The 14,394-nt window shown below is 35.3% G+C and overlaps 2 protein-coding genes across 4 annotated transcripts; one reads left to right on the plus strand and one right to left on the minus strand.

The window, feature by feature from the left end:
• Window positions 1–5,685: 5,685 nt before the first annotated feature.
• LOC117632307 (nuclear transcription factor Y subunit B-like) lies at window positions 5,686–6,378 on the minus strand. Its single transcript, XM_034365746.1, has one exon. The coding sequence runs from the start codon at window positions 6,376–6,378 to the stop codon at window positions 5,686–5,688; it is 693 nt and encodes a 230-aa protein (XP_034221637.1).
• A 4,598-nt stretch (window positions 6,379–10,976) lies between these two features.
• Window positions 10,977–14,264, plus strand: LOC117632993. 3 transcript variants are annotated; one of them, XM_034366650.1, is made up of 5 exons: window positions 10,977–11,368; window positions 11,874–12,617; window positions 12,721–13,130; window positions 13,744–13,813; window positions 13,964–14,264. In XM_034366650.1, the coding sequence occupies exons 2-5, from the start codon at window positions 11,878–11,880 to the stop codon at window positions 14,025–14,027; spliced, it is 1,284 nt and encodes a 427-aa protein (XP_034222541.1). In that variant the 5' UTR covers window positions 10,977–11,368; window positions 11,874–11,877; the 3' UTR covers window positions 14,028–14,264. The 3 variants fall into 3 exon arrangements, with proteins under 3 accessions (XP_034222541.1, XP_034222540.1, XP_034222539.1); XM_034366649.1 differs by having other exon boundaries at window positions 10,986–11,363; XM_034366648.1 differs by lacking the exon at window positions 10,977–11,368 and having other exon boundaries at window positions 11,413–12,617.
• Window positions 14,265–14,394: the final 130 nt, after the last annotated feature.

Raw genomic sequence — 14,394 nt, forward strand, 5'->3', positions numbered from 1 at the left:
CAAAATCAGAGCATCACACCAGCAGACATTAGTTCCAACTCAAACGACATGAAAATGTTTAAATGGGACGGGTTGGCTCGACATGGCCTGTTTGACACCTCTAGTAAGCACTGTCAATTCATTATCGCCTCAACACGTGCCACGTGTTCCAACTATATATCATGAAAATCTGGCAAGTGATTCATGACGTGGGGCTCCAATGCCTGAGCTGACGATAACGCGGTTTACATAATGTTATTAATTTATGCATTATAATATAGGTGGACAATTTTTTTTTCATGACAGTTGGACTTTATTTTTGGGCTTCTAAAATATTGTTGTCATTGAGAACCATCATCAATTTGGCGTGGGACAACATTCCATTCACTTTCGTGTATTGTAGTCATAAGGAAAAAAAAACATGTAATTGAGGAACTATTTGTGTATTAGACAGACCATGTAATTATTTTGTCCTCATTGAATGAAATAGAGTTCAATTAACTTGAGAAATTTCAGTCTTGAATATGTTATTTTTATATATTCGCAAATGTATGCAATGAAAAAATATTTTTATTTATATTATACATTGTGTATATAGTTCTTGTTTATTGCTTTTTTTATTGTCTGTGTAGCCCTTTATTGCCTTTGTATTGCTCCCATATCACCTTTTTGTTTCAAGTTTGTATTCCAATTGTTGTGAAATAGACGGTATAATGTGGAATATTGAACCCGTACCATTTTAAAAAAAAAGGGACCCAGATCAGCCGCCACGTTAGGGATATACTAGTGGTAGCAATTCGATGCAAACCCGATAAATGACTCGAAACTCGTACGATTAATATTGCGGGTAAAATTTGGATCAAACCGCCATGACACATCTATTAAACAAGTGGATTTCAGATGAACCTACCAACCCGCGAAATGACCTACCTAACATGTTTATTTTTTAATTTTTAATTTTAATTAATAATAATAATTATGTGTCCCGATGTGGGCGGGGACGGGAATTCCCCTCATATCTTGGAATTGCGCTTCTGTTTTGGTTTCAATTCTAATTTGGATGATCTAGAAATCTTTATTTTCTGTTCTTATGTTGTTTTAATTATGTAAGCTTTTAAGTTTCCCAACTTTCTAGGGTGGAGGAACTGGCACGTATTTGTTGTGCTTGGTGGCTCTTCCAAAGTGAGGCGAAGAATGCAGAGAGTTTTCTGTTTACTTTGAATGCTTGGTCTGTCTAAGCCCCTTCTTTCGTCTTGAGGCCTCCTATTTATAAGCTCCTGCAGGATGCTTGACTAAATAGCTTTCCTTCTTTAAGACCTTCGTTTGTGGAATTCTGATTTGATTTAAAATCAATTCCAATAATTTGGCAATTTAACCAAATTATCTTCGATTGATTGACTTGATTAATATTTGATTTAAATCAAAGTCAATCACAGAAGATTCTTTCCTTTAATTTTGTCTTCACTTTGAATCGTTTGATGCACTCTGTCGGATGTCGACACGTGTCACTTTTGACAACTAATCCAATTTTGATGAGTCATAAGCCACATTGGCGAATTATGAGGTCCACAATTCAATCCACCGAACCCTAATTATTTTTCTTATCTAATGGAATTTATTGCGCCAAAATTTCTTTGTCTACACTTGGTACTCAAAGAAGTGTGAAATTGTTGAATTTATCCTATCACATTACTTGAAGATATAGATTCAAAATAACTTGTTTATTCGTGTTATGGTAGTTATAATTATTTATATATAAAAATTTATAATATAAAAATTATTTTTAAAAATGGGGTTAAATTGATTGAATTATTGTTGAGATTTCTTCATAAATTATCCTTTCTTCATATAGAAGAAAAAAAAGGTCAGTAGCTAGATATGGTTAAGGGGCATCAAATGCATATGGTGAGCTACAACAATGGTCAAAGATCCTAACATAACTCGGTTAATAGATAATTGAGCATGCTACGACATTGTTAGTCTGTTTGATAATGATTGAGTGACATTGCTTTTTTGATCCGAACCAAGGAATCTTTTAGATATTATGCAAAATGAATCTTGTTCTATCATTGATCAAAGATTTCTCAAGCTGTGTTATATACTCATCACCAATACATCGTAGGGTCTATCATGACAAGGGCTTTTACTCATGGAGCTATATTTTTATTAGACCATAAAAAAGCCAATAAGGGGCATACTTGGACAATTCATCTCTCTCAACTTGAATCCCATGAGGCTGGCCTTGGAAAGTTTGAACATAAGCAAGAGGGATTCATAAATCCTCTAGACGTAGAACGCGCAGGGCCTTAAACCCTCGAGCTATTTTTCCGCATGACCTCCCATACGATGTGGTCACTGTAGTAGAGTTTAACCACCAAGTTTAGGAAGGATTGGTATGGTTCCTCTACTCCTGGGACTCTAGAATATCGAATTATGAATGAAGAAAGGCATGAGAGAACAAGCATATTGGCTATTGATAGTCCCATATGCTATTGGTGAAATGATAGAATCCATAAAAAATATTCAACATGCTATAGGAGGAATTTCATAGGGACCCTATGAGAATTTAGAAATACAATACTTTGATAGAGAAAGGAATCCAGAATGGAATGATCTTGAATATCGATGTAACTACCTATCATATTTGTTTAGTCTTTTTCTTTGGAATAATTATATTTTACCCATTCAGTGTTTAAACTATGTGTAGGGCTCCCTTGAGTCTTTTTGTAGAATTGGGTGGGAAGGTGTGGTACTCTTTTCACTCGATCAGATTTTCCTCCATTAGTAGGTTTTTTTATGATTAGGTTTTAATTGAGGCCACTCTTAGGGGCTTTTGTGAGTTTTTTTTTCTTCCTAAAATTGGTGATTGTATTTGATTGTTTCTTCAGTTAATGAATTTGTTCTTTCTTCTTGATAAAAAAAAATATATATATATATGTGTCAATTTAATACCTGATGTTAAAAAGTTGGAATGTGAGACCTGAAATCTAGTTTTTGGTGTAATGTTAGACTAGGCCTCATCATTTGGTCGAAAAAAAGCCCGGCCCTGTCCGTTATGGGCTTTGAGATGGCCCGGCCCGCCTTGGGCTGGGCTAGGCTTGGGCTTAGCTGTCTGAAGCGCAGCCCGGCCCATAAGCTTGGCCCGATTAAGCCCAAGAAAGTCCGGTCCCGCCAGTCCACAAAAGCCCTGCCCGTTAGGCCTGCATACATATATAATTATGTATAAATAAGAGTTTAGTTTTAGGATTATATCACTTAAATCACATATATAATTTGTTTCATTTCATTTACTTTTCTTTACTCATTCCTAGTTTATAATTGGATGATTAGCACATTAATTTGTGTCAATTATTAATTCGACAATTATATATATATATATATAAAAATAAGAGGAACAACATATCACATCACCAAATATAATCATATCACGAAACATAATCGTACGACCAAATATAATCATATCACGAAACATAATCGTACGACCAAATATAATCATGCTTTTCTTGAACACATCACCAAATATTTGCATATTTATTCATACCATCCTTGAAAAAAAAAAAAAATTTTGATACTTATTATTTTTTAAAATGTATTACGGTCTAATTATGTAATAACCTCAAAAATAATACTTGGTTTTATTATTTTTGTGGAAAATCTTATTAAGTTGTGTGACTTTATTGAGTGTTTTATGAATTTGGTTTGATGTGAAAATATTGGAATTAAATGAGTTTAATCTCAAATTTGGACTAAAATTCCCTTATGATTAAGTTTATGATTTTTTTTTAATGAAGTAGGCCCATTTAGGCCCGGTACGGCCCATGGGTCGGACTTGGGCTTTGAGTTTTCTAAAAAAAACCAGCCCGGCTCATTGACTAGCCCTATGTTAGACCAACACCACCTTAATGTCCAAATATGCGGACTAGGATAAAAGACTGCCAAACCCAGAAAATGGACCCAAAATAGCTCACTTAATAAAAAATAAAAAAAATAAAAGCTGAAGATTTTGCATAAATACCACCTAAACTTTTAGTCATGTGCGTGATTATCATATGAACTTTCAATTTTTACTATTAACCACCTTAACTTTGCAAAGTGTAGCAATTTATCTCCTACGTGTAGCAATTTAATGAAAATCTTAACAGAGTTACACGTAGGTGGTAAATTGCTACACTTTATAAAATTTAGGTGATTAATAATTAAAATTAAAAATTTAGGTGGTAATTGCGAACATTCTTAACAGTTCAGGTGATATTTATACAAATTTTCTAAATAAAATTAATTGTTTAATTTGAGAAAGATGCCATTTCTACTAAAATTTATACAAATGACAAGTTTGCAAGAGTTTGTGTGGAGCTTGATTTATCCAAACCTTTGGTTCCCGGGTTATTAAGGGTAGGCATTTTTTTTTTCAGAAAACCTCGACGTAACGAGGAAAACTTACAGTAAAGTATGAGAACCTTCCTTTAATATGTTTCAACTATTGCATTGTTGGACACGGAAGAGACCATTGTCCTTCTGCTGCTCTTATGGAAAATCTAAATTTAGAAGATAAGGATGGTGTTGATTCTGTTATGAATGTGCCATGGTAAAGGAGAATTTGATAGCACTTGAAAACCCGTATACCGCTGTCTGTGGAATCATGTGTATGTGCATCAATATAAGATCAAGTTTTTTTTTTTTTTGGATCAATGGGTTTGAAATTTTTTTTTTCTTACTTCTCTTATGAAATTTTCAAAAAGGATAATGTTTCTTCTTTTCAGAATACCATTTCTAAATTGCTTCCAAATTTCGATGACAAAATGCATTTTTAAGAAGGTAGATAGTCTGACATCCCAAATTGTGCTAGCTTGTGTCCCTCTTCCGTTCCCTCTCTATTGGTTGAGTTCATCTACATTCGTATTGATCCATATTTTAACCAAGGATGGCCTTCTAGGTCCTCAATAGCCTTTGTATTTTGGTTGGCTATCACATGTTCATGTGTTTTTCCTATCTTCCACAAAAAAGAGAAACCCAAAAAAATATTTCAACGGCTCTAGTCAAGTGGAAAATGGCATTGACTGTAGACTAGTAGCCTCAAGTTTGAATCCCCATAACACCATAGTAGTGAATCCCCATAATACCATAGTAGTGTGTGAGAGAAATCCCCCTTCCCTATAATTTAGACTATCGCTAATGCTAAAAAAAAACACTCTATTTTAACACTAAAACAACTACACGAGCAAAAATAGCAATCACAAATTCATTAGCAACAATACCACTAAATACACATGAAATGTCAAGACTACCCCTCATTTATGTGCATTTAGTGCTGATTTTGGTCATGAAGTTGTGATGGTGGCATTCTTACTCATGGTACCTGTTTTAGTCAAAGAAGGGTTTCAAAGGAGGAGGGATAATTGTTTAGTATCTAGAAGAACAATTGTGATAGACATATGTTTCATAAGGAAGTCATAAAATTAAAATTAAAACATGTTGTGCTAAAATAAGCCAAGGCAATTGTATCACAATATTATTCCTGTATTGTTCATTAAAACATATGGAAATGAAGTCTCCAAAGCTCTCTGCTCTTTGTATTTGAGCAAAAGCATCTCCAATAAGTACTGTTAAATAAATTGTCAACTAAATGCAACAAAGATATAATTAAACATATATATGTATATATATATATATAATATTTTAAGGTACCTCTTGTATAATTTTCAACATCTACCATCCTATGCCATTATGAAGATGATGAGTTGCCAAATCTCTGTTTCCATTCACATCTCCACTCTCATTAATCCTACTCAAATTGTAAGCCCCAGCACTCACCAAATTGTAGTTTTGAGTCACTTGTTGTTGTTGCTGCTGTCGTCCCTCAAGAAAATAGAAGCCACCATTGAAAAGATCCACCTTAGAGGTTGACATGGAAATATTATTGGCATTAAGAACTGTGTTCATTTGCTCATTGTTAGAACCATGCTGCATATTGGTGTTTGAAGTGTTGTGATGTTGCTGCTGTTGTTGAGAAGGGTCTTCTTCTTGTCTAGTCATGGAGTTCTTCTCCCCCTCAGTCTCCCTATACTTGTTGAGATACCCTTTCAAGGGTCCTACATAATTCTCAAATCCCAGGGTTGTCATGGCCCAAAGAAGGTCATCTCCATTGATAGTCTTCCTCTTCTCCCTCAGGCACTTGTCAGACGCTTCACCCGTGATGAAGCTTATGAACTCAGACACACACTCCTGGACGGTTTCCTTGGCCTCCTTTGAGATCTTGGCATTTGCAGGGAGGGACTTCTTCATGATACGGCTCACGTTAGCAATGGGGAGGAACTTGTCTTGCTCTTTGGAAGAGCCGTCTGAGACATTCCCAGACAAAGGGCTTCCAACCGGGCTGGTTTGGTTTCTTCTTCCACTCATAGAGTTAAGCTCAGAGTGATTGTGTGAAATAGAAAAGGGAAATGCAAGTGAAGGAAAATGTGTACTGGTTTTTCTTTTTCTTCCTTTTTTCTTTCTTGTGTTGAGTGTTTGTTGTGGAATCTAAGGGGAAGAGTTTGGGGTTTTAAAGCTAGCAGAAGTGGGGGAAAAAGGAAGCAAAATAGATTATTGTTTATTTTATCTTTGGTAAAAAAAAAATTAAATAAAAAAGAGAGTGGAGAGGCGGTTTGATGTGGACAAAAAAGAAAAACAAACACTGGGAGATTAGAACAACTGCAAAGGATGGTGTGGGAAGGTGTGGAATCTTTGGAGGAAGAAGAAAAAAAAAACTACATGTGGTGTTAAATAATAACAAAAGAAAATCAATAATGAATTGATACTGTGACCTTTTCTGGTGTGGAAGTTCCATGGGACCAAGAAGAAGAATTGGGGGTAGGACATGAAAAATAAGCAAACTCTTCCCAAATATATGTATTGGTTCTCCTTTAACCTGTTTGATTTTCACTTGTTTGCTATATGCATTGCAGGTCCTTTTCCTTTCTACCTTTGACAATAATTTAAAATTCAAATGGAATGGCAATGGAAAAATATAAAGCCTGCACAGGAGACCTTAAATTTGTTTGAACATGTCCAATAGGTGCAGTGTGTAATAAGGTATCACTGCCGGAACTGACCTCAACTTCAATTTCTTCTCGGCATATCTTTCTTAACCTACAGTTTGATCTAAACTACTTAGTCAGAAATTTATATATATATATAGCTTGTATGTACCTCTGTATCCAAGCGCATGTCTTTCTTAACCTAGAGTTTGATCTCAACTACTTAGTCAGAAATTTATATATATATATATATATATAGCTTGTATGTACCTCTGCATCCAATGTCATAGGTTCGATTTCCCCTTAACATTAGTCGTATAAAAAAAAAAAAAAAAATAAAGAGAGCAGAACCCATTGCACTGATGTACAAGTCACATTGCCTCTTTTTCTCAAGTGTTATTTACTTGTATTGAATTAATTAATTACTTGCCTCTCTACCATTGACACCCCCTCCATCTACCCTATGGTTGCTGAACCAATAAGTATAAAACACCTAAGTCTAGCAGTTGAGAACCCCAACTGCCTTAAGGCTTCCTGGCAAAAATAATTTTTTTTATAAAAACGGGAATAGCACTGTTTTACTATCCCTAGTCAATAACACAATGACACATGAAAAATTTATCTCATGGTCATTGTGTTATAGGCCGGAAATAGCAAAAAGTTCTACTCCGTTGTATGAGAGTTTCTTGCCTTGTCGGCACTAGCCAGTGCACGTAACACATTGATGTGCGCGACAGTTTACATGCCTTGTTGTCAACCAAGGAATCAGCCACATCATCAACCAGTTGGCCTTGTCTCTATAGCAGCTAGGCCCTTCTTCAGTGCTAAGTAACAAATATAGGTGGCATATATCCTGAATAAAAGTTTTGGTACATTCATAGGAGCCAGAAACCATCCCATGTTCCTGTCTTCAACAAGCTTTGGAGATATTTTGTTGTTCAATTTTAGACTTCAATTTACTGACCATAATAAAAATAAAAAAACTGAAAAATCTTTTGACTTCAATTTATACCAATGGATCATGGAAATATCTTCTGTTTTTCTGTAATGGAGGACTTGGTATCTTTGCACGGCTTAAAAAGGCAAAGCAAAAAGAGGGAGGCGCATATAATGCTTAGCTTAGCTCTCTCTTCCTCTATGTCTTTCCAAGATTCCCTCTGTCACATCTATAGACGTAAAGACTATCTTCTGCCTGCCACTCTCAATCTCTCAAGGCATGCAATTGGATCCCTCCATTCTCAGTTTAATTCAATAGCTTCCTCCTAATTAGTTAAACTTGCCTCTTAGTAGAGCTCTTTGTGCACGTTTAAGATTTTTCTTATTGTGTGAAAAGGGTCAGTAGCTCAAATAATTAAGAGTAGTTATTCATGCATTCGAAGGCATGTTTTTTTTTATCACGTGTTCATCCGTTATTTCTTACAAATAAAGATTATTACTTATTAGAAATGAGTTCTCAAATTAATTAGGTCCTAATTACACAGTTTATCATGTAAGAGAATTGTAGCTTAAATAGTTAAGAACATTTACTATTTACTATTTACTATTTACTCCAAGTCGTGTGTTCGATTGTCCTCTCTCTAATATAGTTTCGATTCTGAAATGTGCAAATCTGCAGCCTCCCAATCCATCATATTAAATTTAGCAAATGATGTGCTTGTACTTGCTTAGTTTAATACATTACTATACCTGTCGTCCCTTTTCTGTTCTTGGTCAAGTAATTGTATTTTAATTTCGTTCAGTTCATTGATAATCTCCGCCTATAACTTTTAAAAACAGTATATCTTACCATAAAAATCTGAATAAACTAAATAATTAGCATAAAAATACACTCAATAAATACCTTTAGATCAGGATTGCGACAAATGGCTTCTTAAGGAACCGCCTCTCTACCTGTATGCCTCTCTGTAATTTTGGACATGTCTATGTGCATGCTGACTCGGTGACTTGCAGTCCCGCTAGTCCCGCTAATGAACTGAAAAAAATAATACGAGTTCATTATTTTATATTGGTTTTCTCCATCGTTCACACGACAACTATAGGCTATAGCAGCTAAAGATTAGGTAATAGGGCTTGACAATCAAGGTTGCAGCAGGATCAGTCCTGCATTATATTAAGCTAATTTGTACGAACACAAATTTTAAGCTCTATAATATATTAGATCACTTGTTGGGTCAATATGTCTCGTAAAATTGAAACGGTACGTAGGATATAGCTCAATACAAGAATTCTATAATGAGGACCTTATATATAGTCCTTAGGTGAGGCTCTACCTCTTAGCCGTTTGATCAAATTAATTAGTTTGAACCAACGATTAAGAGATAGAATCTTGCCTAAAGACTAAATATAAGGCCCTCGCTATAAAATGACTCTAGCCCGAGAAGGTTATCCTCAACCCAAACGTTCACAAACAGTTTAGCTAGATTTAAACATGCATGATCACTCTGCCCACTAAACAATTAGCCACCCAATAAATATGGGTCATTCAATTGAATTACATCGTCCTCCCCCTAAGCCGAACGGCTAGCCGGCAAGATGAGGGAGGGGATAAAGAGGCTCAAATCAATTCGTTTACACACGCCACATGTTAGCCCACAACAAAGAGAAACCAAGCTCAGTGGAAAAATAATATAAATAGCCAAGACGATGAAGTACTCTATAACCAGCTAAAAGACTATATGGACGATTAAGCTAATAATGAAGCTTATTGGGAATCCATTTCCCATCAATTATTTGAAGAAAAGCAAGAAGATTTGGCACCATCCGGAAAATTAAAGAGCAAGAAACCTATCATTTTCAAATTGTCCAAGTCCACATCAAAGAGTTTGTCATCCTACGGAGAACATGCAAGAAGATTACCAAAGCTCATTTACAGCATAACAAAAAGACTTTTAATTTCTTTTAAATTACAAAATTATTATTGATTTCTTAAAACAAACTCAACACCAAAACCTAATAAAAAAATCTAAAAAACTCAATGGAGCATCAAAGTAATTTACATCCAACAGTAAGTGACCACAAATCTCTTAGACCTCTGTAGTCAAAGAGATCAAGACTGTGACTAAATATCTCTTTTAATAATACCCCAACATGTTTTGACCATTAAAAGAAGAAAAGAAAGAAAAGCATATGAGCTAAACAAAGAGTGAAAGAAAATGTCTTGGCAGCTCGTGAGCCAACAAGGCGCATATGAGCTAAAACAACGAGTGAAAGAAAATGTCTTGGCAGCTCGTGAGCCAACAAGGCTGGAGTGCTTTTCAAATCATGTCGGGTTCTTTTCATTTTGGCTTGCTTAATGGCAGTATGGGAATGTTAATTCTCACAAAAATTAAATGGAGTACCGGTTCATCACTATGTTCTCCGCCTTAGAAGAAGAACATTATAGCCAGGTCAAGTCGAATTTTGGATGGGGATTAATCTCATTCTTCGGGTGTGATGATATATCGTAGTATTTATTAAAAAATATATCCTCCGCCAAAAGACTAAAAAAAATATTTAGAAAAGATATACCTAATTAATTGTTCCGATCCTTGGACTACAGAGGTTCAAGAGATTTGTGGTCACTTACTGTTGGATGTAAATTCAACGGTTCACTCACTCTTGCACTTCTTTTAAGAAACTTTTTTGAACTGTTGGATCCAAAGGTGGGTGACCACAATCTCTTAGACCCCTGTGAACTGGCGATATTTATCATCTGTTTTGAATTTTGTAAAACAAAAAATAAAATTTATTTTTTTGTTCAAAAAAATAAAAATGGTTAACATACACATATTAACAGTTCAAAAAATTTTTTTTTTTGCAAACCAAATGGATGGTCACTTTACAGATTTTTTAATTTTGGATCAGGATGGTTACTTTACAGTTATTTCTTGCATACGTTCTTGTAAAAAAGATTTATTTGTGGGTCCGTAAAAAAGAAAAAGGCAAAAAAAAGGTTATTTCTTGGAAAATAAAACATACTTTGAAAGGTTGACTTTGTGTCGTCGTGGTTCTCCCGCCGCTAGTTCTGACTTTCCAGAGAAAAACAGCCCACCCTCCTTCTCGTTTCCTCCCTCCTTTCCTCCTCCTCTCTCTCTCTCTCTCTCTTCGATCACTTTTTAGAGAAGAAGAAGTAGAAAGCCTCTTTTACCTTGTACTCTCTCTCTCCCTCTTTCTCTCTCGGTCCTTCTGGGAAAGTCTCCCGTATTTCCCCAAATCTCAGGTGGTAGATTTATGGATTTGAGATGCAAATTTGGAGCATGGGAGTTAGCCAAGTTTATTAAAGTTATCAAATTTCCTGCAATTTGGGTGAATTCTCAGCCGTCAGATCGATTAACGCCTTGGAGTAATCTTCCCAAATAACACCTAAGTATCGGATTTCATATATATAAAGTAAGGTACTTTTTGATGCTATCTTCATTCATGTTAATGGGTTTCATCTCTCCGTTGCTTTTTTTTTATTTTTTATTTTTGAGTAATTTTTTTAGCTTCTTTTAGCCATATGAGTTTCAACTCTCTGCTTGAAATTCTGCTCTTTTATAAGGATTTTTTTAAAACTCATTGAAGCCTTTATATGCAGTATAATTATGTGTAAACACAACCCTTTCCATTTTTTTTTCTCCCACAAATCTTAATTTTAAATCACGACTTGGTTTTACTCACACTCGTTGTGTATTTATTCTGTTCAAGAATTTTGATTATGAAGTAAGAAAGCTTTTGCATTTGTAATTTTATGATCACTTGCATGCCATGTCTCCGAGAAATCTATATCTCTGAGTTGTTGGTATGTTGTGTGCAAGTTATAGACTTGTCCTGGTAGCAAAGTGACTTGGACTGAAAAAGTTTTTGACATCATTTTGTTACTTGGCTTGAGATGACTGTTGCTTCTATATATTTATGTAGGAAGATGTCACGGGGGCGGGCTAAGTCTGGTGGTTGGGCTGCCTTTGACCTTAAGCAGCGCCAGAAACAAGGCCTTGAGCCTCAAACTGACACGGACCATTTCCCACCTATACTGACCACTTTCCCCTCTCTGCATCCTTGCGAAAACGTATCAAGGAATAATGACCTTTCAGGCAGGCCTTTCTCTTGTGTACTCCATCCTGTAGATTTTCCAACTTCGACAGAGAATAGGGATGGCAAAAGACCCTTATTATATGGTGATTCTAGTGGCACTTCCATGGAAGATAATGGATCTTCCAAGAAGAAGATCATGGATCTTTACCCTTGGGCTGACGATAGCTTGATTGAGGATATTATGGCTGCAGTGGGTGATGATATTACTAAGGCCTCAACATTATTGAAAGCAATGGTTTCCCCCAGCAGCTTTGAAGAGAATAAGGAAACTGACATTTCAAAAATAAATTCCAATTCAGGTATTTATCAAAGTGATAAAACAAAGCATACAAGTTTTCCTCTAGAATCTGCTGCTGACATAGCTGACCTCAACTCTACTTTTGAGAAATGTCTGGAAGAGAATAACATTGAATTGTTAAATGCCCATGATTTCTGTGGGAAAAAGCTCCCTGATGATGCTGCAACTATGAAACTGACTCTGGGGAGTTTGGAGTCAGTACCCGTTGAACCTGAGTGGGAAGAGGATGATGTTTACTTGAGGCATCGAAAAGATGCATTAAGAATGATGAGGTATGCATGCTGTTCATGAATTTGCAGGATCTCCTATTAGATAAGGATCTGTTTTTGCACACTCTATGGTAGCTTTGAAATTTTCCTTGTCTTAAATAAACAGGTCAGCATCTCATCACTCTAAGGCTGCCACTAATGCCTTTGTAAGAGGTGACCATTGTTCTGCCCAACGACACTCAAACAAGGCTCGAGAGGAATGGTTGGCTGCTGAAAGCCTTAATAACAAGGCAGCCAAAAAAATTTTAAATATCAGGAATAGCAAAAATGATGTATGGAAACTGGATCTACATGGTCTTCATGCATCAGAAGCACTTCAAGCCCTGCGTGAACACCTGCAGCGAATTGAAACCAAAGTTCTATCTAATCATTCAGTGTCACCAAACAAAGTTAGGATGGAAAAGAGGATTATACGTTCTTCGTCACTCGAGTCTTTTAATTGTATGGACACAGAGAAATTGGATCAACAAAAGGCACCATCAACTCAAAGACCAACATCCTTGCAAGTTATCACAGGTATTTTGTTTAATTTAACGCTGTTTATAGTTTTATATGACATAATAAACAAAATCGCTAAGCATTTAAAAGTATATGTTTGCTGCTTTTCGTATGCTTAAGTACCAATGTTTGAATACACTTTAACTGACCTCATTTATCAATATGAATTGTCGTTAAGTAATCCTTAGCTAGCATTACTGCATGAATTTCTTGCAGTAATTTTGTGTGTGATTTTGTGGTAATTAGTCAGTTTTATAAAAAAAAAGTTTGGTAAAAAATTATCTTCAAGTCTCAAAATCCTAGTTTTTGGATTTTATACTTTATGTTGACATAGGATTATTTAGGACAAACTTGTTTGTTTTTTTCGCCTTTTGTTTTTTGGTTTTTGGTTTTTTCTTCATGAACAACTTATTCAATGGCATCAGGGTTCCTTTCCTTCCCTTGTAGAATTAGGATTCCAGTGAAGGCAACTTTTAAATAAACACATAAGGGAATCATTTAACCCCAATTGAATAAGTTGAGCCAGATTCTAATCATTACAATGTCTTGTTTAGAGTTAGGATGGGAATGTGTTACTCGTAATTGGCTAACAGTTATAGTATGCAACTGAGTTCTGTGTTTGTATTTGCAGGTATAGGTAATCATAGCCGAGGACAGGCTGCACTTCCAACAGCTGTGAGAAGTTTCCTCAACGATAACGGGTGATGCATCTTTCCTCTGTGCAAATGCACTTATAATTGACAGAATGGATACCTAGTTTTCTTTAGTTTCTTGATATGATTGGGTCTAATAAGCTAGCAGTGGTATAGTTTAGTTTGTTTGTGTAAATGATGAAATTTTTTGTATTGCAGATATCGTTTTGAAGAGTTGAGGCCTGGTGTAATCACTGTTCGACCCAAGTTTCGTCATAGGTGATTCATCAAGTAACCAAATCAGTGATGATGTAAAATATGTTATTGCAGGACAGAGTCTTCTGCACTTCATTCTTTAGACTAATTCATGCCCAGTAGAAATCAGGCAGTTTCCTTCTCGTTATTGGAAACATATTTATGTGATCAGGTGTAAAGATTTAGTTTTGTATGATTAATAAGTAAGATACTTGTAGCAGAACTATTTATATGAAATTTAAAGTTGCAATTTAGAACTTCTAAATTCTAAGTTTATTTCTCACATGTAATCTTTCCTTATTAATACAAGCAAGAAAATTGTCATGTGTCAATATAAAAATTCTGACTTTTATCCAGATTTTAAGTTTATTTCCTCAAAGTTAATAAACCGAATG

Source organism: Prunus dulcis, chromosome 6 (assembly GCF_902201215.1).
Source record: "Prunus dulcis chromosome 6, ALMONDv2, whole genome shotgun sequence".
NCBI classification, from domain to species: domain Eukaryota; kingdom Viridiplantae; phylum Streptophyta; class Magnoliopsida; order Rosales; family Rosaceae; genus Prunus; species Prunus dulcis.

Excerpts from the sequence above, each read along its gene's own strand:
- LOC117632993 (XM_034366648.1), top strand. The coding sequence starts at position 11,845 with ATGACTGTTGCTTCTATATATTTATGTAGGAAGATGTCACGGGGGCGG. Across the intron at positions 13,131-13,743 it reads ATCCTTGCAAGTTATCACAG|GTATAGGTAATCATAGCCGA; the intron begins GTATTTTGTTTA and ends TTGTATTTGCAG. Across the intron at positions 13,814-13,963 it reads AGTTTCCTCAACGATAACGG|ATATCGTTTTGAAGAGTTGA; the intron begins GTGATGCATCTT and ends TTTGTATTGCAG.
- LOC117632307 (XM_034365746.1), bottom strand. The coding sequence starts at position 6,378 with ATGAGTGGAAGAAGAAACCAAACCAGCCCGGTTGGAAGCCCTTTGTCT.